Genomic DNA, 27,284 nt, shown 5'->3' with positions numbered 1-27,284 from the left:
AAGTCCACTGAAAAGGTCTTGACACTGTAATGTATGTTCCAAAATCATGTCTGGCTTAGTTTTGGGAGAATTTTCTACACGCACGAGATCAGGAATGAGATCGGTAAACTGGCTACACAACGTGTGTACTGTGCGCGGTGAACATGTGACTGGCCATGGCTTGCACATGGCAGCTAGCTAGGTGAGAGTGCGGCAAGAACGCTAGGAATGCACCCGAGATGCGGTGTGCTGCAAATTCTTGGGGTGAAATTAGACTTCCTTGTTCAGCCCGTCTAGTATTTATATTTTTTAAAATAATTCTAATTCTTCATAAAATCACGATAAAAATACTTCAGATATTCATATATATTTTAGAAACGTAATATGAAATATTTTGGGTTTTTCAGTCCAAGAAAAAAAAATAATAGTTTGAATAAAAAAATAATAATAAATAATCGTTCTTGACTCAAGTCTAATTTCCTGCGCCTTCTTGCAGTTATCCCGCAGTTGCCCATGGATACGATGCATATATAATCAGTTGTTTACGGAGTCGTACCAGTGTACCACCCTACTGCTCTTGTTCAAATTGAGAGGATTGTTATTTTATCGGTGGCATTTATAGTTTTATAACCTCATCCAATAAAAAAGACAAATTCAAACATCAAATGGTGTGACAGTTTTTGTTAGAATTCCCTATCAATATCAACTTGTTGCCAGGATAGTTTTCAGATTTCACTTGCTTCATTATCGAAGCTGTTTGACATTTGAAAGAACTGCTCCATAAGAAATCACCTTTCATTTGTTATTTATTTTCACAAACAAGTATTTTGGTCACTTATATATTTTTCATTATTATTTCAATGTCATGATTTTTCATGATGGTATGTGTTCTGTCTTTACATGGCAAGATGGGATTTTTTTTTTTCCATCCAGGGTCAATGAAGAAAGTGACAGGAAGGAAACCAAAAGGATAGGGAGGAAATGAAAAGGATAGAATACAACACCTGATCAGCAGGTTCTTTATTACAATGGTGAATGCAGTACATCAGAATTTTAGTACAGTTCAAAATAATTTATCAGTTGAAAAATGAGCAAAGGAAATGGATATCGTCGAGTTCTAAATGAAAACTAAATTAGCATCGCCATTTAGGCCTAGAATCTAGTTCTAATATTTACTACAGAATAGACCTGATGCAAACTTGTCAAGCTTTTGGTTGAGTTTCTTCAGAGACACGAATTTTGGGTTGGGAGCACTAGATACCCGAGTGAATAAGAAAAAGGAAAAAATTATAAATAATGCAGGTCTCTGTACTCTAGACCACTCCCGTGCACGAGCGAGCATCGGCCCCGTTTCTTCAGTGTCGCTCTCGTCATTGCCATTGGCCTAGGCTAGGCTACTCGTGTCGTAGTTTTACTCGCCATCATCAACGTCATGCATGGTTACACGAAATAAATTGCATCTTGCCATCACCTCCACCACAGCAAAACCGTGAATATCACTCCCACCATAGTCACTCTCAGCTCACAAAACACATCAGCAAACGATACAGACATCGCAGACCTAGCTAACTAGCTCTAAACATAGTTGTAACTACGTTACGTTAGACATAAAAATGAAACGGAGGTGAAAAACTAGTAATGAATACATGAAGATCATCAACGATGGCATTTTACCGTAGAAAAAATACACAGAACATCTTGCACCGCAAAAGAAATCGAGGTAAAAAACTACGATGAGGAAAACTAGGGTGAAAACACGATGCTTGGAAGACGAACGATGAAGACACTTTACGGTAAAAATGCTTACACGGAAACAAACGAGTGGGTACCACACAAACTACGATGTTCTCTCTCACACACGTAGATAAGCTACATCGTGTTCAATCCAAAAACTCAACAAACACTAGGACAAAAACTCACCTCTAAAATTGTTGCAAACGAGATAGTCACTGAGAAAAATGAACAAAACACTCTCAGAAGTACGATTGTACTCTGAGAATAAAAGATATAGAATGATACGAAAGCAAAAGAGAGAAAAGAGAGAGAAATGGACGGGAAACCTAGAGAAGTTACCCACACTCACTAACGTAAATGGAATTCAACACAACACACACGTACGTACACACCGTACACACAAGGATCAAGAGCTCGTGTAATCAGATATCGTCAAGCACTCTATGAGGAGATCGATATCACCGATACCGCGCGTAAGGAATCACTGCAGTTGCTGGGGCAACAAAGATACATGCGCGCTGTAAACATGAATATTGATTAGTTTCTCAGCAGGCTCGAACCCCTGGCAGGTGTTTTGGCCAATAAGAGACATTCTAAAATAGGTTTCTTTGCATAAATTATTTTTCTGAGTCCCAGTAAGGATCTCTGTGATTGGCTAGAATTATTCTACAGCTCCTGGCCAAGCCTGAGGTCTGAGGACGCCCTCTTTTGGTCATAAATAATGCTTCCCACGTTTTTTTGTGGGATGAGACGTGGATGGGTTTTAATATGTCTTGAGAGCTGTGAATTCATGTATGTACTTCATTGTTTAGTTAATAATAAAGGGATGGTACAGTATTGGTGGAGATGAGAATTGGGCTTTTAACTTTTTGCGAAATACCAAGAAAACACTTAATAGTACAGAGCATACCATTTTAAGAGGAATTCAAAGTGTATTTGATGAAAATTGGGTTTGGAATGACTGAAGCATCCGAAAACAAAGTAAAACAAAGCGATCGTAATAATTGCTCTTTTTTGGATATCTCAGCCATTTCAAAACCAATTTTCATCAAATAAACGTTGAATTCCTCATAGAATTACATGCTCTTTCATATTTCATAAGAGGTTTCTCATTTTCTCACCATTTCAGAAACCTGAAATTAGGTCTCAACCATAACTATGATCTCTTTAAGCATAAGGGTAGTTGAAGTTTATGTTTGTATTTTGCTTGATATATGTGTCATTCTTCTTTGGCAGACTCGATTCAAACTTGTTTTTCTGCTTCTGTCTCTCCTTTCTCATGCATCCGTTCATCCTCTCTGCAGTACTAGCGACGGTGGCGTTTGCGTTCTTGCTGTTGCCAATGTGCCAGTATTTATTGAGGCCCTGCTCGTCAGGAACAAAGTGAGTATCGTTCCAGCGTTTCTGTCGTCAAACCCAACGACCCCCCCCCCCCCTCCCCCAAACACCCCGTGGTTTGGCAAGTCATAGAGTAGCCAGGCTGATCCAGCCTGGCTTGATGCCAGTTCGAGGGACATCCCCTCAAAGAAAGCACAGGAGAAAATAATGATCAGTCATGCATCATTTCATTTATGATTTCCATGAAGAAAACATGTAATGGTTGTCGTTACCCAGTAATCATAGGGTCTGCCCCATGTGATGCCTCAGGTTCCATGACATTTGCTCCTGCGACAATTGCTCCCATGAAATATCTACGTGCTATTAAAGCCAAACATAAATTCTGATCACATACATAACCCCAGCCCTAATCCTTACATCAAAATAAACCTAAAAACCTGATCACAACCCTGCCTTTAAAGGGACTGTACAGTACTGGTTGAGGTGGGGATTCATGTTTTGAACATTCCTAAGTTAGATAATGAGAAACCTCTTATGAAATGTGAAAGACAATGTATTTTTAAGAAGGATTCAATGTTTATTTGATTAAAATTGGTTTTCAAGTGGCTGAGATATCCAAAAAAGTGATAATAATAAAAGGCTACAGGCCACGCCTTTTATTAGGATCCCTTTGTTTCACCTTGTTTTTGGATATCTCAGCCATTTCAAAACCGATTTTCATCAAGTAAACTTTTGATACCCCTTAGAATTGCATGCTCTTTGACATCTCATAAAGTGGTTTCTGAATATCTCACAAAACGTTAGAAGCTAAATCCTCACCTCGACCAGAACTGTACACACCCTTTAACCCTTAGTCCTTGGAGAAAATGAGACTGCAGCAACTGTTTGCAGGAGCAAATGTGGTGTCACCGATCTGTCCAGTAATGGAATTCTTGACCCGCAAGTTTCTCCTTAGCATTTCAAGATTAATTAAATGCTGGGTCGCATTCATAACACAGTTTATATATAAAATGTGTATCTACAGTGTGTGTATATCCTGTCAGGAACAGTAGGCGCGTGATATCTTTGATTCTATGGGCATTGCATTCATAATGGGTATAGATATATCCAGATTTGCCTCGTGTGCAGACAGCCCTTTGTAATACTGCACACCCAGTGTGAGGCTCCCGTATTCTAGTATGCAGGCGAATTCATTTTCTACCTGATCTGAGGGCCTGTGTCATATGGTCCATTTACACTTTCAAATAACAAAAACAAAATTCACACACACAAAACCCACACAAACAAAGCTGGATTTTAAACTCACTTTCCACCTTATCTGAGAGCTTGAATCATATTGTTTAAAGGTACATTTACATTACATGCAGAAAACAAAAACAGAGTTTGCTTTGCCCCTAAGCTTTCAGGGGTTAAGGTAGTGTTCATGTTCCACTACTTGAGTTTGGGGCGAGCAGAAGCCATCCATTATGTAACCCTTGTGCTTGCATGCATGCACTACACATACACAGGGAGAATCACACGACCAAATACCAGGATTAGTATCAATGAAAGGTAAGGGAGCAATTTCTTGGAATTAAAAACAAAATAAATGAATAAAAACCAGCATTTCTGCAAATGGAAGAGCTTTTAGGTAATGATTTTTTTTTTTTTTTTTTATGCCTCTGCTCAAAACCTACTCAGAATATGTTGAAAGTGTGCATTCTGCAGGGTTCTGTCCAGGTTTTATAATCATGCGAGGTTTATAAAATGATATTTTAGCACCCATGTTGCCGCCTGTGATTGCCATTTTTGTGTGCGTGTGTGTGTGTGTGTGTTTGTGTTTTTTGTTGTCTTTTTTTTGTATTAAGCTGTCACTCAGCTGATCTGAAATAATTCTCACAGCAAGCAATAAGACGTGTATCATAAAGTTCTGTGCACCCTCTGGATGGCTAACGGTGCATCATGTGCGTATAAGAAATGCACATGCTTCCATGGCATTGATAAGCAGAAAGATATAGGAAAGAAAAGAGAGCTACAATGTACCAGTATTGATTTCATGTGTATTTCCCAGACATGCCTTCGCCACATTTTTCTGGTCCATTGCAATGACACCCCCGATCATATTGATTGGGCAGTGAGTTCATTACATCCTTTGTAAAAGAAGAAAAAAGAAAATCAGACAGTATGTTTTTTGTTTTTTGTTTTTTGCTTTTTGTTTGTTTGTTTTTTTTTTTTTGTTTTTTTTTTTGTTTTTTTGTTTTTTGGGGGTTTTTTGCCCTGTAAGGGCATGGAAAAACAGCTGTGACATCTCGCATTGCCAATTGAAGGATCAACACTGCAACAGGGATTACATTTATTTGAAACAGACGTATGCATTTTGCACCTGAATTTTTGCAAGAATTTGAGATTTTGCCTCGATTGCTCACTCGAACTTACCCATCCAGAATATCTTCGAAAATATTCTGCCCTTTAAACAGGAAGACTAATTTCTATGGATGGGTTATTACCAGTTTCATGTGTTCAGATCATATAAGAAGGCCTTATACATGCATACACACACCTGGGAATAATTTTTCCAACTCATATTTGATAAGCCACTTCAGCTGATGAACAGTATTTTAAAATGGTATCCTGTACACTTCTAATTGAATGAAAACTGCTATACAAATGTAGTTTTACGTACACCTGTAGTAGTGGTATGAAAAATGCATAGCAAATTGCGAAGCGATACCAGGAAAATGATTCCCTGCGTGCACATACCCACACTCACACACAACACAAACACATTGTTCTGAGAGTCATACATGAAACATGCACCCACACTGTGTCCATGCGAAACACATCTACGCTCTGCTATAAAGTAGCACATAGGCAAAGATTGAGACACACTACCACATGTTAATCAAGAAATACAGAGGAAAACATCCACACACCTTCCCTCACCACTTAACCAGCACATGTGATGCTATTCCAATTCCCGAAACCGTGTGCACGGAGAAATGACAATGACAACAACACTCGACAAAACCTTAAAGTAATGGGGAAAGGGATTCCCGGGGGTCCATAACTCAGGAGATGGCAAAACCGTTGCCATGGTAGGGAGGAATCATGGGGCGCATTCTCGCTCCCGGCTGCTATTCCATCTACCCTCTTAACAGGTCCTCGGGGCTCTGTTTGACACCTCTCGCAGAAGATGGGTGAGAAAAGCCGGAGGGGAAAAATTTGCACCAGCATCTGTGTCCGACCGTGACTGACTCATCTTGTCAAGATGCAATCTGCATCCCACCAGCTGGAGGCGAAAGTCAAATACATTTGATGCTTCTTCACGTTGTCCTGAGATTCTTTGGGGGGGGGGGGATGGGGGTTGACAACAATTGCATCGTCATGTACACTCCACCCCTCGCCATCGCCCACCACAAAACTGGAATTAAACGGGGGGGGGGGGGGGGGGGGGGATAGCCATGATCACATGACTTGATAGTTTGTGTAATAGCCATGATTCTCTCCTCATTCCAGATCACAGAGCACAAAACAGCATCATGCAAAATATGTAGCAGTTTTTTTCCCCTTTAACTTTATTATTCATTGACTTGTTAACAATTACCCATTGGTATTAATCAATTGTTGCATATTATCATGAGATTAATTATGGTATTCTTTATCCAGGGTAGCCTCTTTGGTGTTGCCACTGCTCTACCAGAGAGCCCTGCCAGTATCATTACCCTAGCGTTGCCAGGTATACATTTAAATGCAAGTCGATCAAGAGAGACAGAGTGGGTAAAAACATCTTGTCCAAGGACACAGACATTTGATTGGAATCGAATTGGGGACCTCCCACTGAAAGTCAGGAGTCATACTATATACTGTACATGTACAGATGTATATTTAGAAGGCTTTCCAATGCCTTAATTTAGCATGCAAATTCTGACTCAACCCAAATGGACATCCAGAAATGGGGCACACTTGGACGTGAAAGAGATCCGTGTGGGCCATCGTTTGGAGTAAATGATGACCTAAAGTATGTAGCTCACTTTAGTCTCTGTCTCTTTTTTCTTCTTTTTTTTTTTTAAATCTAGGATTTCCGCTGTAGCCATTATGTGAGATATTAGTCTGTGAGGGGACCAAGAGAGGCGAAAGGCCGTCCCCCCCCCCCCCTTCCTACCCCATGTCCAATTTCTTGGCAGGGGCTCAACACTAAAACGAGCCAGGAAACTGCCCGAACATGTTTATGAGTGATCTTGAAGTGTTGCCATCTCTCTGGGTGCCCGTGTTACAAGGGGCTGGAGTGGGCAATTAAAAAACATCCATTTCCTTCTTAGCTTTAGTCTCTCAAAACAGACTGTTTTTATGAATTTTTCAGATCCCTCCAGTAGGACATTGGAGTGTTTCACAAAGAATTCGCGTCAATTCTAAAAGTTTCCCTCCAGTAAGACATTGGGGTGTTTCACAAAGAATTCGAGTCAATTCTAAAAGTTAGGATTGACCTCATTGCATGATATGGCAGTGGTCTTCTTGTACTTCTATTCATTTTTTTTTTTCAGAGAGAATCCACTTCAAAATGCTATCAAAATTGACAGACAAATTTTTGTTTGACTTATTCTTTTTTTTTTGTATTAATAGCTGCATGAAAAAGTCTCCAAAATTTTTGTTTTCATTGGGGAGTTTGAATGTCATTGAAGACATAGATACAGCATACCATGACTACTTTGACTACGTGACTACTTTGTTAAACAGCCCAGATGATTATGGATCATTCTCTAGCCTGTAAATTGCTGCTATAACATGTTTGATATCTTTTTTGTTTTATTCGTTGTTGTGTGGTGGTATTTTGATGCTTGTTTGTTGGTTTTTTTGTTTGTTTGCTTGTTTACTTTTTGTAGTGGACATCACTTCTCTGTAATGATAAGTTTTCATTGGAGTGTAATCAAATTCAATTCAATTCAGTTCCATTCTATTCAAATTCAGCCTGCACGCAGTGTTCAGTGTAGGTACTTAAAGATTGCCCAAGAAACAACACTGACCCACTCGTTACTAGTCCGAGGAAATGGAAGGGGGGAAAAAACAGATAGAGGGAACTACATGTACGTAAAAATGGAATGGAGGTTGCTGAGTGCATCATGAATATTTGACGATGGACAGAATATGCACTCACAAGGGCTACTCCATAATGACCGGGCTCACCGCTCGCTCTTCTGAAGGCTCTCAGCGTAGCGGAGGTGAATTAGGAACCAGCTTGCATGCATGATTTTATCCGCAAACAAAAGGTTAAAGGCATTATTTACCACTTGCAGATGAAACAAAAACCCAGCTCTATTGCTTCAAAATATTTCTAAAATGTGAGTCAGGGACAAAAACAGACACTGTTAAAATGTCAATCAGTATAATCCATGTTAAGTAATATTGTTAAATATACAAAATGTGAATAATAGTTATGATAACATTGTTTCTAGAATAAACCATCTACAGTTATGGTTTAATGAGAAAAATAATGGTATCGCCTTAAAATTTCGGCTTTATTGCAAAGTTTTCTTATATAATGGTAGGATGTTTTCTGATACAAGGTACAACTGACCTATATGCATCAAATGTGATAACTTGAACATTTTTTAAATCACTGCTCCCAATGGTAAACAGTAAACCTTTAAAGCAAGGGATCTGCTGGGGTGCCTGCGGAAGGAGATTTGGATGAATATTTGGCCAGCTAATGGCTGGGAAGGTGGAAGAGGGGGGGGGGGGGGGACAAAATGAGGGGCGGTGGGATATTCATGAGGTTAGTGCACGCAACCCCTTGGCAAATGGGTTCATCAAGTTCGGCACACAATGGGTCTGTCCTCAGGGGGGACATCTATGATTTGTGCATGCGTATCAATTAATTAAGAGCCTTACGATGAAAGCATGAGAGTACATTGGCGTTCCTTATGCTGGTTTTTTGGAGAGGGGTGGGGATGAGGGTGTGGGGCCGAAGGAGGCACAGATCTCTCTGTGACACTCCATAGATTTATATTGACTAGCGCCGTGGCAAGGGTAGAGATAACACTGATGATGGTAAACAAAACAGTGCTTGTAGAATTAGGATCAAGAAAAATTTTGAATGACGAAAAAAAAATGGTAGTCATGATGGTTTATATTACCATAGATTTTACAGAGAGTAGGAATGATGATAGTAATGATTAAATGCAAGTTTGATTTACAAATGGTACCAATTTCCTCAGAAAAGTGACAATTTGCCAAAGATTTATTGCGCTGTATACTTTATCCCTGTAGCAATGACTTGGATAGCTGGAGTAGTAGTCTGTAATGCGTTTTACAACGAATCTGCGTAATGAGGTACATCGCCCACCAGAGTGAGATTTTTCGAATTTCCTACGAATTTGTTGCCACTGTTTGCAGTGTGAACCCTCAGCGCAGAAATGTGATTTGTGTAACATGACTTTCTCCTGGTGATTAGAATACACTTGGCAACCACATGTGAAATGCCCAGCTAGCAAGCCAGCTTTGCTAATGTATTCATCATTTACATGCAGTCGAGTGCTGAGCCGAGCTCGCATACGCCTGATGGTGGCAAAAATTCATTATTTTATCTCGAGTGCTATAGCGTTTCCATTTCTTCATCTCCAACGTGACTAGAAAGGTCAAACAATGGCGATTTCAAGTGTCGAGATATTTCCCTGGAGAAAATGAAATATGATGCAGGATGTTTTTCTCTTAGATCTTTGTAAAATTTGAAAAGAATAAAAGAAAAGAGAGAGAAAATTTTTCAATTTATAAGCCAGAGAGTTGTTTTCCTCCCAAAACTGTGTGATGAAAATAGCAGTACCAGGTGTTATGGAACACTCTCAACGACGCACAGCCATCCCTCATCCCGTTGTGTAATTTGCCATCAATCTAGATCGTCGATCGGGTCCCCGACTCCTCCGGGTGAGAGGATGGAGAAAGCGTGCCGGTATTCTTGGGACGGGATGAAAGCGTGGATCGTTTTTTAAAACGGGATTTAAGCCTCCCAACTGGATGGGATGAGATAAGAATTTGATATTTTAAAGCTTCGCAGTCTGTCTCTGATGGTATTGAAAGAAACCTATTAAAGCTAGGAGTGCATCAACTTCAGAAATATGGAATACTCGTGCAAATTGCAGAGTAATTAGGCTTTGTTGTTCAGATACAATTATCCATCTTTACATGTTATTAATAGATACATGTATACACATAAATGTCTGTGTGTCGATGAATAGATGAATACATTTTATGTGTGCGTGTACTGGTATGTGTTTGTGTAAGTTTATACATGTAGATAGACAAATACAATACATATGTGTATGTGTCTATGTTTGTGTGTGTATACACATATTATGTTTACTGTAAAGATATACTTTATCTTATAGAGATACAGAGTGAACTGAATGTAAATGTTGTATCATTGAGAATTCTGGATGCATACTGTGCCTACTCGATAGCCCCGCGCAAGAAAATTCACTTCTGTCGCACGGCAGTTCTGGGTCGGAGGTGTAAGTTCATGCCACAAAACAATACACCGAGAGAGTGTGCGTGCCCTCGGAGATGTGACCAGAATGGACGATACGTCAAAAATCATCCCTAAAAGCGATCACGTACGATTTGTCTCCCTCTCCTATATGGTGCTCCGTGCCCCGCTCGGCGAAGGTTACTCGCTATTTGCTGGCTTTTGGGGGGGGGGGGGGGGAGGGGGAAGAGGGGGAAATAAAGATGCATTTGTCCATATAGACATCTGTAGCTGTTGGTATGAACAAGAGCATGAAAACAAATGGCACTGCAACAAAAATGTCTCTATGCCATCTGTCTTATTATTAAAAGCCATGAAATAAATTCAAAGTGACCCTATCCATACACTCGCTCTATCTGTTGTTGAGACTGACTTTGAAAAGGGATGTAGATATGCATGAAAACTTCTGGGACTCACAATTTTTCTGCAGCAATCTTGTTTGGCAATGACTGTCCATGTGGTTAATTGTTACTCAGACAGTAATTCCATGCAAAGAAATTAATACAGAAATTATCAGGTATTAAATGAATATATCAGGGGCAAAAATTAAATGAGGCGGCCCACCACTGAAGAGACATGTTAATTAGCAGTGCACATGATTTACAGTCTTGTAACCAGTCACTATATCCTGCAAAGATATGGCTTTCTATCATTGTACTGTAGTCAATGGTGTGCTTATATTGAAAGTAAATCATTCATTGTGCTGGATGACCTGTAGTTTGTTAATGATAGCAACAATTAAATATTTGATTTCCTTTGGAGATGCCAATTATGCGCGTCCCACAAATGCTCGAAAATGCTTCGGTTGACTGTGCAGGTCGTTCGTACGCATGCTACTGCTCACACAGTAATCGGGTGATCAATCATGCAAATGGGGGCCGATTGCAGAAGGGATTGATGTTGATTTCGCACACCAGGCAATCTCGCACCTTTCGCTTTCTCAGATCGCTGCATCTACCCCTATGTGTCTCTTCCATTTCCTGTACATCTGAGCTCTGCTGCAGGTCTACCTGATGTATTTGATGAGCTTAATTACGATTACATCTGATAAAAGCCAGTTGTAATTCATACTTGAGGTATTTTGACAAAGGATGTACACCAGAGCTAGGTCTACTATTGAAAGCTCTGCTCAATGCATTCAAATAATTTGCATGCTGACTTAAATTCCCTGAACAGGTAAAATCAAGCAACTTCCAAATTTGTCTTAATGTTGCCTGAAGTAGCAAAAACCAATTTACACTTAGGTATTAAAACAAAAAAGAGAGAGAGAGAAAAAAAAAAAACTCTGTTACCTCTTGAGGCAGAAAAAAAAAGACAATGCAAGGATAGATACTCTCTGTGTACTTTATGAAAGAAAAAGGTTTGATATCTCCTTTAATCTGATGTTAAAGATGTTTGATTTTCTTCATTTATCTGATGTTAAAGAAAACCCCATGTCATTAAACTATGACATGTAAAAACCAAATGCTACTTTCATTTCTTATTATGCATTTGGAATAGTGACAATACCTCAAGAAATGTTTAGATAAATGCACCCCTAGGCATAAATAGATTTAAATTATGTCAACTACTTCTGTGATACTGTTATTAACCAAATTGTTATTCAAGAACCGGGACATGTTTCACTGGTGACATTCATAAATTTACTTTGTAGTTTACGCACAAATACCCAATCTTAGGTTTGCAGTGGTACACTGTATTTCCAAGCTGTGTGAAATATTTTTAGCATCATTCCACACTGAGGCAGCAGAATCTGTGTTAAACCCAGGCTTATCCTATCTCATGTGTTTCTGTGTGTGTTTGATCATCGTCAGTGCCGGCCAAACTGCATTGAGCTTTTATTACAACCTTGAACCGAGCAAGGGAAAAATTGAGAGATTCATCCGCTGACTCACACTGGACTTGGCAAGAGAAGAAAAATGGGTGATGCTAGCGAATAATGCCTTTAATGTCTATAGCGTGGGATGGAATCATTGTCGTGTCTAAAATTGGGTCCGGCCGCATTGTTCGTTTCCCTGCCAAAACCAACACGAGCAAGTCACGAGGAGAAGGCCAGACAGTGATCGATTTGTTGCTTTTAAACAAAAATAGTATTTTTGTTTCCCTCACCCGTCCCATTCTATGATACAAATGTACAGGTTTAAAGGGGGAATGACACTCATTTATATACACACATGTGGATTGAGTGAATGCAGCAATATTTTAGTAGAACACATGTATCAGTGAAGTTTGAGGAAAATCCAACAATCTGATCAAAAGTTATGAATTTTTCAAGTCTTGGTGCGCATCCATCACAGGATGAGAAGACTAGTAAAGTTTGTGATGTCATGCATGGAAAACAATTTATAGAATTTATTTTTCTTTTTAATTAGAAGATATACATTCCTTTGAATTGTTACTGACATATGTTAAGGGTAATATTATTTTTCTTGCTTTCTTAAAGAGATACTGGCATGTCAGGAGCTCTTTCTTTTATGCTCGAATAGTGAAAAAAAAATAATTTTCTTTATATTTTTAGTGAATTTTTAGAATATTTTCTTTATAACATCCAGATGTGTTGTTACAAAGTATTTTAGTCTTCTCACCCAGCAGTGGCTGCTCTTAAACTTTAGTTTCATAGAATAACTTCTGAACGGATTGTCCAATTTTCCTCAAACTTCACTGATCTGTTCTACTAAAATGTTACTGAATTCACTCAGTCTGTATACATATTTAGGTTTCATTCTCCTTTAATGTGTTCAAGGCATATTGAGGTAGTAAGACTTTTATACATAAAAAGACAAAACACACACACAAAAAAGAATTGTATATCGCTTGACAATAACTGAAGAGTCAGTAATATACCCTTCCTTTGTGTGATTACTCGTAATCTGCTATGAAGGGCACAGGCTTTAGAAGAACCTGTGTGATTAATGCAGAGTCAGAGAGATGATCCAATCCGAGCCTGTTGTCTCTCATCGAGTCTACCTCCTGTATGTGGGTCAAATAGATCAGCAACGAATCCACATCAGTTGTAACCTTCAGAGATACTTGTACGTCTCTCGAGAAAGTCCCAACAACAAGAGGAAAAGGAGAGAGATAGAAAAAAAAAATATGGGTATAGCTCTTGATATACTATATGTTTTATATGACAGGTACTGTGAAAGCAGAAAATTTCATGTGCTTGATAATTTTGCAAAATTCGTGAGGAGCCAAGATTTGCAACAGGAATAAAAATGCACGCACAAGTTCTTGTCTACACAATGCATTGAATGCAAGTGGCAATTTGCGAAAGTTTCATGCTGCAAAAAAAAAAAAAAAGGCCATCGGTTCCAATTCCCAAAAGTTTCATGCCACAAGTATTTGTAGTTTTATGGTATTTATGGTTTATTTGTTAAAGTGGATATGATTTTGTGTCTTTGTCTTTTAATCTTCTGACATTTGATGTGAGGGTATTGTCTTGAAGAAGGTCACTGAAGGAGGCTGAGGTTTTTCAGTCCAAAAAGAGATGAGCTGGCATACAGAATTCACAAGTGCATTGTCCCACCTACTCACATCCATGTCGATGGTTTCCCTGGAAAAAGGTTGTCAAGAGTTGGTGCATTGAAGTTTCACTTTTACTCTGGAAAATATGTCTGTTGTCGAAACCATTCGATCCTTGAAGCAAGTGCTCTTGTCGGTCTTTTGAAGAGTGTTATAAATGCAAGTTGCACAGATATCACGACTATATCCCCTATTTTGAAATATTGGCTCTAATGATCTGTCGTAGGGTGGCAGTTAAAACCAAGACGTAGAAGAAATTTTTGTTCCTCCTCCTCCTCAAAAAAAAAAAAAAAAAAAGAGTTTATCTATGTGTAAATTCCCTTGGGGCCAGTCATTTGTAGGACAACAGCTGACAAATTATACATATGACCACAGCCATCCCTGAAAATATCATTGTTGATTTTTCCCCCTTATATGTGCAATCAGTGGTGAATAGGGTCGCCACATTTTTATTTTTTGTTCCTGTGTCTGTACAATGCATGTCTTTTAACCATTGCTTCCTGTGTGATTCATCATATCAAGTTTGCTTTTTGCCTTTCTCATTTTTTTCTTTTTTCTTTTTTTTTTTTGGGGGGGGGGGTGAAGGGGAAAAAGAAGCAGACTCTATTGGTGTCATGTTACCATGGATGTCAATACCAGGGGAAGCAATCAGCTGATTATAGGCTTCCCAGCTTGCAGATCAGGGTGCTATGTCATGGCCAGCCCTCTTCAATGAGATAGCAAATGAAATGAGGTTGTTGGAGCTGGGGGGGGGGGGGGGGGGGGGGAGGGAGGAGATTTCAATTGTGATCAGAGGTTTACTCTGGGGAAAAGCATGAAATATTGAATATAATCAAATTTGAAGAGTGCAAGGACGGCAACAATATGAATGAATGTGTATATTAAAAATGCATTGTTTATTTGTGCCAAATTGGGACACAGATTTGAAACAGGGCATCTTACAGTGTAGACCCGTGATGAAATGCGTAACCCGTCGAGGACGGACCGATTTTGCTACAACACGCATTTCCCATAGATACTAACTTGCCCCGAGTATACTGGGGACTTGTCCTCAACGGGTTAAATGATTGAGTTCCTTGAGGCTGACCCACTGGAAGAAACAGTGTGAACTGTCAATATGATTGATGTACAGCCATCTTGGGTAGATGGAAACCGTGCTCATGTTGATGCATTTAAATATGGCAATTTAACAAATTGCTTTCAGTATACTGTGTGAAAGCAATGCATTGTCAGGACTGTCAGAGTGTGAACACACCTTTCATTTTAAAACTGGCATTTAACAAAGTGCTTTCAGTATACCGTGTGCATTGTCAGAACTGTCAGAGTGTGAACACACCTTTTATTTTAAAAATGGCAATTTAACAAAGTGATTTCAGTATACCGTGTGAAAGCAATGCCTTGTCAGGACTGTTTGAGTGTGAACACACTTTTCATTTCCATCTGTCCCCCTTACAATTACTCTCACTATGTGAAGTAGTCTACATAATGCCAGACTGCATGCACAAGATAGAACAAAAACTGCTGAAATTTACAGATGTCTGGATTTATAAGGAATGGTGAAAGACATGGATGCAGAATGGAGTTTGCTACATTAAATGTCAAAGACTAGTCTTGACTTCTTTTTTTTTTCTTTTTTTTTCTTTTACACTGGGACAAGCTTTTGAAAACTAAACCAGTGTTAATTTTATTTGAAAAGACTGGTTCTCCTTTTAAGCAAGGTACTCTATGATGTAAGGAGCAAGTGTTACATGGCACAGCAACGAGGGGGCGTTTGGATGGTGTATGATGGCTGTAGAAACACAAGCAAATAAACAGACAGACAGACAAACAAACAAACAAACAAATGACATGAACAAGTATCTCTGCGCTTTCTGCTCAAATGGCTCTGTCAGCCTGTAACAAGCAAACTTACATGTCGCTCCAGCCTATTCTTCTACCAGAAGAATGATAATACCGTTACATGTACCTCGTGAAGCATATGGGGGATTAAAGGGATGGTACAGTATTAGTGGAGATGAGAATTGGGCTTTTAACTTTTTGCAAGATACCAAGAAAACACTTACAAAATAGAACAGTGCATACCATTTTAGGAGGAATTCAAAGTTTATTCGATGAAAATCGGGTTTGGAATGACTGAAACATACAAAAACAAAGTAAAACAAAGTGATCATAATAAAGTGTGAGTCCCACACATTACTAGAATTGCTCTGTTTTGGATATCTCAGCCATTTCAGAACCAATTTTCATCAAATAAACATTGAATTCCTCATGGAATTACACACTCTTTCATATTTCACAAGAGGTTTCTCATTATCTCACAAAAATAATGTTAGAAACCTGAAATTAGATCTCAACCAAAACTATACGATCCCTTAAATACCAACAATTACAGGGAGAGGAGTCAGAAAGAGCTATGTACTTGATCTAGAGATTGATGCGAGGTTTTTCACAGCCCATCCATTTTGTGTCGAGCATCAAATAGCTTTACTGTCAGTCATAATCCATTATTGAACAAGGCCTCGGAGTTAATGTGAGGGATTCTATGTGACAACGTCAACATTGAATTGCGATCACGAATCCTGCGCTCATGACAAAGGCATGTATTATGTAATGGGGATGGTGAACATGGTATCGCTCAGTGCAATTTACTACTGCGGCAATCATAGAACGATTTAATACACATTGTCATTGTGCAGCATGATTAGCTGCTCTGATGTATCGTCAACTATTGATAATGTTTTATGCTATATGAATGTAAATGAATGTAATCATGAATTATGGAAGCATTAATGCACCCACGGAGTAGTAGTGAGGTAAAATCGGGAGTGTGGTATAGGTGTTGCAAGCTAACTGTGTCCGTGTTCGTCCCTCTCTGTCTCTCTGTCTGTTTGTTTTAATCATGGTTAAAGCATAGTCATGTCTATAGTACATTGTATGTCAGCCTAGCTATTAGGGATGCAGAAGAGCTATCATTTTCTCTCTCCCTTCTATCTTGCATCCAGGGAGAGAAGGAGATGATTCATCAAGCTTAATGAATTTTTTTTCTTTCTCTCACTTCCTCCTTCCTGCATCTTTGTTTTTGTTCTTGTCAATCCTTCCTCCTTCTTATGCTTCATCCTTTTTAATACTCTTCCTCCACTTCTATGTTCATCTCTTTTTCTGTATTCTTTATTCCCCCCTCCTCTTCTTTCTCCTCCTCTTCCTCGCCTCCTCCTCCTCCCCTCCTCTTCTTCCTCCTCTTCCTTGCCTCCTCCTCCCTCCTCTTCTTCCTCCTCCTCTTCATCCTCTCCTTCTCTTTCATCCCCCTCCTCCTCCTTTTCCTCCTCTTCCTCTGTCTCCTCCTCCTCTTCCTTCTCTTTCCTCCTCCTTCTTCCTCCTCCTCTTCTTTCTCGTCCTCCCCTCCTCCTCTTTCCCCCTCCTCCTCCTCTTCATCCTCCTCCTCCTCCTCTTCCCCCTCCTCCTCACTTCATCCTCCTCCTCTCTTCTTCCTCCTCTTCTCCTCCTCCTTCTCTTTCCTCCCCTCTCCTCCTTCTTTCCTCCTCCTCTTCCCTCCTCCTCCACCTCCTTCTTTTCTTCTTCCTTCCTTTTCTTCTTCTTCACTTAATTTGATTCCGTCATTTATTGTCATACACATGCAGAAAAGTGATTTACAGTCTGATTTCCATATGTGATAGATAAGAGCGTTGCGTGTAGTAGATGGAAAATCATTCACGAAATAATCATTAGGCTTTTTTATGTCATCTTCACATTTCTTTCCTCCTTATTTCTTCTTTTCTGCAGAATTTTCATTCGGGTGCTGTGGGAGGTTCACGTCAGCGGAGATCATGTCATTCTGTCTGTCCGTCATGCTGGTTTTTCTCTGGGTCATGACCGGCCACTGGTTGCTGATGGATGGTAAGCCCATCTCCACTTTCATCTCACACCCCCCCCCCCCCCTATTTGAGATAATCCCTTAATCCTGTAAGTGGCTTAGTTCTCTCTCCTATCCCTACCCCTCCCCCATATCGTCTTCACAGAAACAGGGAGAGGATTTGAGAATGTTACAGGGGTGCACAAGAGTGACATATTCTGTCGCGTCATTTCAATAGAATGTTTTTGCAAGTGAGATCCTCGATCTTATACTAGTAACCTGAAGGCAGAAGGTATGTCTTTATTGTTCTCATAGCTTGTTTATCTTTAGAGAAGGGGTGATGGGATCGTATGAAAAGAGATTAACAGTTAGTCCGGGAGCCAGCGGGGGTCAGCCTAGCTGAAAAGGTTACAATTTTATGTGTATAGCAATTTAGTACATATGCCCCTGAGTATGGAAATGCACGTCTGGCTGGTCATCGGTGGTGGGTGTGGCCAGGAGGGCCACAAAAAGGACCCCCCAAAATTAGGCTAGCCTAGCTGGAAAAGTAACCCCATGAAAACCACTGCAACTTGTTCGTTACACTTACAGGATAAATGAATGACCATTGCCAGACGTTTTAAGTGGTGGGGGGTAGCCGCCAGACGCTCTTAAAGGCCCAACTCCAGCTAGGCTAGCCTAGCTGAAAAAGTAACCTCATGAAAACCACTGGAACTTGTTCGTTACACTTACAGGATAAATGAATGACCATTGCCAGACGTTTTTAAGTGGTGGGGGGTAGCCGCCAGACGCCCTTAAAGACCAAATTTTTCCAGCTAGGCTAGCCTAGCTGAAAAAGTAACCTCATGAAACCCACTGGAACTTGTTCGTTACACTTACGGATAAATGAATGACCAGTGCCAGACGTTTTAAGTGGTGGGGGGTAGCCGCCAGACGCCCTTAAAGACCCAAATTTTCCAGCTAGGCTAGCCTAGCTGAAAAAGTAACCTAATGTAACCCACTGGAACGATTCGTTACACTACAGGATAAATGCCTGACCATTGCCAGACGTTTTAAGTGGTGGGGGGTAGCCGCCAGACGCCCTTAAAGACCAAACTTTTTCCAGCAGACGCCCTTAAAGACCAAACTTTTTCCAGCTAGGCTTGCCTTGCTGAACAAGTAACCTTGTGAAACCCACTGGAACTTGTTCTTTATACTTACAGGATATGCATGACCGTTGCCAGACGTTTTAAATGGTGGTTGGGGGGGGGGGGGGGGGGGAAGCCGCCAGACGCCCTTAAAGACCCAATTTTCCAGCTAGACTAAGCTATAGCCTATATATAGCTGGAAAAATAACCTCCTGAAACCCACTGGAACTTGTTCTTGTGATACACTCAAAGGATAATTGAATGATCGTTGCCAGACAATAGCCGCCAGACGCCCCAAAGACCAAACTCTTACCAGCTATGCTAGCCTAGCTGAAAATTAGGAAAGTAATCCCATGAAACCCACTGGAACTTGTTCTTACACTTACAGAATAAATGCATGACCGTTGCCAGACGCTTTAAGTGGTGGGGCGTAGCCCCCAGACGCTCTCAAAGACACAATTTTACCAGCTATAAGGTTCACATATTTCAGAAATGATAGCAGTGTAATTCCATAACAATACCGCTAGCTTGCGAGTTCACCTGTCTATAATCTATGCAGCCTTATTCTTTTGTTCTGCTTCCTTGAGCCCCAACTCATGCATTCTTATGGTGACTCTCCCATGTCATCATCCTTGTTCATTGCAATTTGCTCTATTTTTTGAAAATATTCTTATTCCTCATCCCAATTATCACAAATTCTGAAACTCTGTCCTCAGTATAACTAATTCATAGTTGTACAAAATGTAAACATCTGAGAATCACCCGGAGGTCTCCTTTAATGGGGGAGTTTCTTGAGCGCACATGGAAACTGCTTGAAATATTAATAGGGGCAAGTGTTGAGACAAAATACTGTAGAAATATGAGAATATACAGTGCTGTGGTTTTGGTAGAAGAAATAGGGTATCTGTATTTGTCCTCAGTGATAACCCAAAAACTTATTTGGAAAGAGTAATAGACATCAAAAAAGAATTGCCCAATCAAACATGTCGGGATTTTCTCAAACATCAGTGTTCTCATTTTCTTTGCAGTGTAAAAAAAAAAAAAAAAAAAAAAAAAAAAAAAACAGGGCCGGGTACAGTATCCGGATGGAATTGGTGGGATGGGCGTAAACCCGCGGGTATTATAACATACTGACGTGAAAAAAAACAAGACCAAAACTACTTTCTTTCTGTGCCCTGGGAGAAATATTCATCAATTGCATTTTGGAAATGTTGAAAATCACAACTTTTGATGAAATTGTGTCCTACAGTATCTCTTCTTATATGAAGGCTTTTTTTATAATTAAGTTTCTTTCCTCTATGACCATGATAAAACAGACCCCTGATGATTAAAACAAAAGACAATCAAAACTTGGCAAATGAACTCTTTGGACATTAGCAAAAGGGAATACATTAACAGTTTTTGCAAACACTTTATACAATTGTCTAATACTCCATCAAGCTCATAAAAAATACAATTCTACTGCAACAAGAAATCCATTCAGTAAGACTCGTCCTCGGTGTACATAGCTTAAAATGCCAACTTTAAAAAAATAATGCCCCAGCTCTTAAATTTACTTTAAAAGGGGAAGTAAAGCTCAACACCTTTGGCCTATGACTTTTTAGGTACCATATCACCTTACGGTTGAGGAGATGGGTAAAGAAAAATTATTAACGAAATAAAACTTATAGGAACATGCTTCACATTACCTCACCGTTTTCTTCTCTTAAGAAAGAAACGAAATCTGATAATTGTTCAAGAGTGTTTTTGAACATAGTACACTGCAAAAGCAGAAAAATCAGTGTTTTTAAGAAACATAACTCACAACAACAAGGAATTCCTGTCGTGTCTAGTATTGCACGTTTTGGTTTGGAGGGTTTTGGATGCTAATATTTCAAGACAAGTTTATGCTCCGGCACTTCAATGAGCTTAAATGTAAAGTAATGATCAACCTCTCTTGCCAATAACTCAACATTTGCTGTTCTTCAGTAAAGCATATGACAGAAACATATAAGAAACATGTCTAAAATTCATATGAATAAGCTCAGTCACAGCAACAACAAAAATATTATGTTTTCTATAAACTAATACTGCATGTACTTAGTTTCGAGGGATTAAGATGCAAAATGCTATGACAAAAGCCCCTACGTGGCTACCAGCAATTAAACATCCTTCAACTTCTTTAGCAAATGAGCTCATGTGTATCATCTTCTTGTTGAGAAGACGAAGATGAGTACTGATAAAATAACCAAACTATCAACTTTCCTTAACATATTTTACATGAAATATTGCCTTCTCGTAACGAAATTGAAAAAAGAAACTGAACATCTGAAATTGTTCAAAATCGCTTCTTGATAACGATGAAAGCAAAGGAAACTTAGTGTTTGTAACCACTATGACACGTGTCTACAGATCTGTCATGCTCATAAGAAACGTAACTCACAGAAATATAATTTTATAAAGTAAGTACTTGATTTGGAGGACATTAGATGCCAACTTTTCAAGAATAATACACCAGCACTGACATTAACTGATGAAAAAAAAGGAATGCTCAGCTCCTTTATCCAATTAGCTCATAGGTAATTCCTTGTAGTTGAAAAAAAAAACGAGTAGACATAAAAATATGGACTTCCCGTAACATGTATCACAGGTCATGATCTGCACATTTGCTCCTCTTAACTTAAAAGAAAAAAATATATACTTAAATTTGTTTTAAATGACCTTTAAAGAATATGAATAAAAAATTCTGTGTCTGCAAAGGCTTGACACGTGTCTAATACTGGGTCACGCTCATATTAAACGTAGCTCACAGGAACAAGGAATTCACGTGTGTATAAAATAATACTGCAGAGAGGGTGCAAAGTTGAACCCCTTTATTGAGGGTGCGAAAATGTTCCCTTGGGTACATTCTTCCACCCACACTAAGTGGTGCTAGATTGCACCTCTTCGTGAGGGTGCATCTTTCCAACCACATTAGTGGTGCTAAGTTGCACCTTTCTGAGGGTGCTATCTTGCACCCTCTACCTTTCGGCGCACCTTTGCACCCCGTGTAGCCTTTACATCTTGGTGCAACTTTACATCCTTTCGTGAGGGTGCAAAGAAACAACCAAAGTTCCAAGATTGTGCCTTGTTTTGAGGGTGCAATCTTGGAACTTTGGATGCTACTTTGTACCCGCAAGAAAGGGTGAAAGTTACACCCTCGGGAGCAACTTTGCCCCTTGAAAAATGCGCAACCTCGTACCTTGAGGGTGCAACCTTGTGCCTTATTGGTATGATGTTGCACCTATGTGGTGCTTATTTGCTCCATGACTGCTGCAAAATTGCTCCTTCAAAGGAGCAAGTCAGTGTCACTGGGTACGATTTAGTTCCTTAACTACTCTAAACCTTGAAAGTGCGAACTGATGTAAGCCTATTTGCTCAGCATATAACTTATGTTGTTGTTGCACTCTGCAAAGTAAATAGGATTAGTGTAACTTGGATCTTGTGAATCATGAAATGTGTGTGCGTACAGAATTTGCCAGTAGTGAAAATGTTAATGTAAAAGTTAACTTAGTTGTGTTTGAATAATATACTGAAACCAAAAAATTACCCAATTACCTTTACAATAAGGTGAGCACTATATCTATTAAACAGTTAACCTTCTCGGCAAGAGTATACATCTGCATGTTTAAGGAAGAGGTGAAAATATGATATGCAGTTGTCTGTATACGTTTTATTCAAAACGTTCTTGAATGCGTACTTATTCACATAATCAATAAGAATAACATAATATTTATTATGCTTCTTACCAGTACTCAAAGCCTCTAAAACAAGAGCATGCTTCTTACACTTCTAAAGTATACACCATATCTTAAAAACAAAATGTAAGAGGATTTAAAAAGCTGTTTGTATGCATTCAAACGAATCCATATTTCTATCTAAAATCTAAAACGTGTCTTGTAAAAGGGGAATTCTTTTTATAATGACGATGCCAATTGTCTTAAAGTCCTTATCACGACATGTCTTGAGTTCACGCTTATTGAAAACATGAGATTCTTGGCACGTTGATTACAACTATGGTTTAAAGAGTTAACTGAGATACGCATACCGTATACGGGCATTTCGATGAAAACAATTAAATACAACTTCGGTACTGTAAATAATATGAAAATCAAACTTGATACCAGCCCTTCATCGACAACCAATACAGACTATGGGAGGACTGCAGTTATAATTGTGTTCAGATATTGTTTTGGGTGATACACGCATGCCGACTGATTTAGGATCAATTCGAGTCCCTCGAGCTGAGATTCCGGAACTGCATGAGCAAACCATCATGATGTATAACAAAGTGACTGAGATAATGCATGCATCAGTTTCTGTTTCGTTGTTCTATATACACAGAAATTTGTTTCGTTTTCCAATCCTGTGCAGGCACACAGAGATTTACAGAATTCAATCATCTTTGGCTATAACGCCATGGTCGCGTGCAAAATGAATGCAGCTTATCTAACTTAACCTGTAGTTACTGAATAGGGGACTACTGTATATTCAATTTATACATTATTAATCGGATGATAGAACCTGTCAAAGAGTAAATTGCGGATATCATAAATACCATTGTCAAATTCACTTTCTGTTCTATACATAGTATCGTTATGAACCACATCAGCATTACCAATCATTATCATAATTATTTCCCTGAAAGGCTGCATTTGTATGAGCGGAAGAGTTTGGCATCATACATAGCAAGAGTCGTGACTACAAAACTATATACATGTATTAAAATACAAGGTTTTAGGACACTTTGAATCACCCCCCCCCCCCAAAAAAAAAAAAAAAAAAAACTTAGTGAAATGTTGTACAATGTATGCCCTACTTCCATTAACCTATGATCTTTGACCTTTGAATACATGGCCCGCATTTTTCAACGAGTAGCATTTGGATGCAACGTAGGTAAAAGAAAAAAAATGTTTTAGGAAATACATTTAACCACTTCAGAAATAATTATGGAACAAATAGCAAAATATTGACACGTTCACTTCTTCCGTAATGACATCACAGAAAACTTTCCTCACGGAATCGTCTGCCGTAATTCATGAGCAAGTCATGGATATATACTTAGTTCGATTAAAAGTATACATTGAGTCATTGCAAAAGCATCTAATGAAAAGTATGCTTCAGAACTACATCATTGCCATTTATTCTATAACACTAATAATATAGAGCTATTGGTCCGCCATATTGCCTATCAGGTCGTTGTCCTCCTACCACGTTGTTTAGCAAATAAGGCACAGAATTTAATTTTTGCACTTGTTGCCAAAGACTCTAATCTTCTTTACCGCTATTCTCAGACATGTATGCTGGTGCTGTATGAATTAGAAACGGAAGCTTACAAATTAATTTAATATTCACCATTTAACAAGGCAAAAGCGAAGTGATGTCTCGTCACATTAGTTTATCGACTTTGTGATTACAAAGATTTTCAAATGGCATAGGCCTAGTTCATTGACTTTTTGACTGTTGACGTAGTCGGACTTCACCAATATTAACACTTGACAGCAATCATTAGATGATCTGAGGAGTGAATTTGGTGATCATATAGCTCAAAAGTGTGGAAAGTTATTGAAAGAACACAGAATACTATGTCGACAGTGTTATCAGGTGAGATACAAACATAGAACAAGTTCCAGTGGGTTTCAGGAGGTTTACTTTTCCAGCCAGGGTTATAGTCTAGCTGGTACACTTGGGTCTTTGAGGGCATCTGGCGGCTACACCCCCCCCCCCCCCCCCCCCCCCACTTCTTAAAACGTCTGGCAACGGCCATGCATATATCCTGTAAGTGTAAATAACACGTTCCAGTGGGTTTCATCAGGTTATATTTTCAGCTATAGGCTAGCCTACTATAGCTGGAAAAGTTTGGTCTTTAAGGGCGTCTGGCGGCTACCCCCACCACTTAAAACGTCTGGCAATGGTCATGCATTTATCCTGTAATGTGTAACGAACAAGTTCCAGTGGTTTTCATGAGGTTACTTTTTCAGCTAGGCTAGCCTAGCTGGAAAAATTTGGGTCTTTAAGGGCGTCTGGCGGCTACCCCCCACCACTTAAAACGTCTGGCAATGGTCATTCATTTATCCTGTAAGTGTAACGAACAAGTTCCAGTGGTTTTCATGAGGTTACTTTTTCAGCTAGGCTAGCCTAGCTGGAGTTGGGCCTTTAAGAGCGTCTGGCGGCTACCCCCACCACTTAAAACGTCTGGCAATGGTCATTCATTTATCCTGTAAGTGTAACGAACAAGTTCCAGTGGTTTTCATGGGGTTACTTTTCCAGCTAGGCTAGCCTAATTTTGAGGGGTCCTTTTTTGGGCCCTCCTGGCCACACCCACCACCGATGACCAGCCAGACGTGCATTTCCATACTTAGGGGCATATGTACTAAATTGCTATATACATAAAAATTGTAACCTTTTCAGCTAGGCTGACCCCCGCTGGCTCCCGGACTAAGTAGTGTTTTGTTTGGGCTTTTTTGGTAAAGAGCTGCTGAATTGAAGCCATAGTTTTGACAGTTATAGTGCCTTTTGAATGGGGGATACATTTTCCCCCTACAGGCCCATGAAGTTGAACAATGTGAATATTGGCAGTTGCTTATTTGCACCGACAGGGGATGTTTTTCATTCTTATACAATAAAAACAACTTAGTGTCAGAATTCATTAATTTGAAATGTCTATGGGTTTAGCAACCTTCCGCTCCTGAGATGGCATTGTTATGTTGAATCTATTTGGAGAATCATGCAGAGAATATTGATGGGTGTGGTCTTGAGGTGCCCAGTGTTGTATGAGCATCACACGTCTTCTTCGAATAAAACTGTCCTCGGGGGTAGATTATATAAGAGGGGGTCAGTGATGGCTTTGCATGTGATTCGCTCATTCAAGTCATACCCCTCTTCCATAATACTATGATATTGCTCTACCAGTTAAAATGTCCTTGCCCCCAAGGGTAATAATGCATCTGAAATATCAATGTATTTCAGAATGGAAATTAAAATCATGATTCGAATACTGTGTTTTGTTGTGACTGGTTTGAATCCGAATTATACATCGGTACTGTCAGAGAGCAGTGAATCAGGCATTGCCATGTGTGTGCTTCCCTGGCGTCCTTCTCTTTCTCTCTCTCTATCTATATATTCATATGATCCATTATCTCGTGCTTTGTTTTCCCTCTTCCTGGCTACCTGTCTTTGTGTATCTCGCCCCTTAATCATGAACAAATCTACCTCTCTCCTCCCCTCTCTTTGAGAAATACCCATATATCTCTATCTGTCTTCTGTCTGCCTAGTCTATCTTCCTGTCTGTCATCTATTTATATAATTGCCATCAATCTATCCATCTATGCCTTGTATCTTTGTTCTGCTGTGTTTATATGATTCTTCTCCCATCTGTCTGTATTGATCTATTTATCTGTCTATTATGTATGTATGTATGTATGTATGTATCTATCTATCTATCTATCTATCTATTTGTATGTCTATCTACTGATCTGTCTATCTGTATGTACATCTCTATCTATATGTGTGTCTATCTATCTATTATCTATCTATGTGAATGTCTGTATGTATGTATGTCTGTCTGTCTATCAAACTTTCTATCTATCAACCTGTCTATCTATCTACTCATCTATCTATCTATCTATCTGTCTATCTATTTATTAATCTACCATGTATCTGTCTATCTCTTTCTCCCTGTCTCACTGCAGCTCTGGCCATGGGTCTCTGTGTGACCATGATAGCCTTTGTCCGGCTGCCCAGCCTCAAGGTGTCCACTCTCCTGCTGACCGGCCTGCTGATCTATGACGTCTTCTGGGTCTTCTTCTCCACTTACATCTTCAATGCAAACGTCATGGTCAAGGTAGCCACACGGCCGGCCGACAATCCAGTGAGTTCTTCTGCCACAAACTTCTATGCAAAACACAAACTTCATATGAAACATACATTACATCTATTCGGAAACAAACTTCTTTTAATCGAAACACGCATATTATGTTCAGTAGCATTCCATCTTAGCATGCTAATCACAGACATTACAAAACACAATGATGTGGCGGGGAAATATTGAGTGAGAAAGAATCCATTTCAAATGTGTTTATTCTGCTATTTGGAGATGTTAAGTCATGTTGGTAAGTTGAAACCTGGCAACTAAATGAAAGAGTCAGTAGAATGGAAAACCTGCTTGTAATTGAAATGAATCTCTGTGATCAAAAATGAATTGATATATGCAACAGAAATT

General features: G+C 39.4%; 1 protein-coding gene across 1 annotated transcript in view; it reads left to right on the top strand.

The window, feature by feature from the left end:
• LOC140227256 (signal peptide peptidase-like 3) overlaps window positions 1-27,284 on the top strand; it is a 158,698-nt gene that overhangs the window by 115,972 nt on the left and 15,442 nt on the right. Inside the window, 3 exon segments of the mRNA XM_072307678.1 lie at window positions 3,018-3,113; window positions 17,849-17,962; window positions 26,755-26,933. Of these exon segments, the coding sequence (XP_072163779.1) occupies window positions 3,018-3,113; window positions 17,849-17,962; window positions 26,755-26,933 (389 nt within the window).

This window comes from Diadema setosum, chromosome 4 (assembly GCF_964275005.1).
Source record: "Diadema setosum chromosome 4, eeDiaSeto1, whole genome shotgun sequence".
Lineage (NCBI taxonomy): Eukaryota > Metazoa > Echinodermata > Echinoidea > Diadematoida > Diadematidae > Diadema > Diadema setosum.
This window is presented reverse-complemented; position numbering and strand designations above follow the sequence as displayed.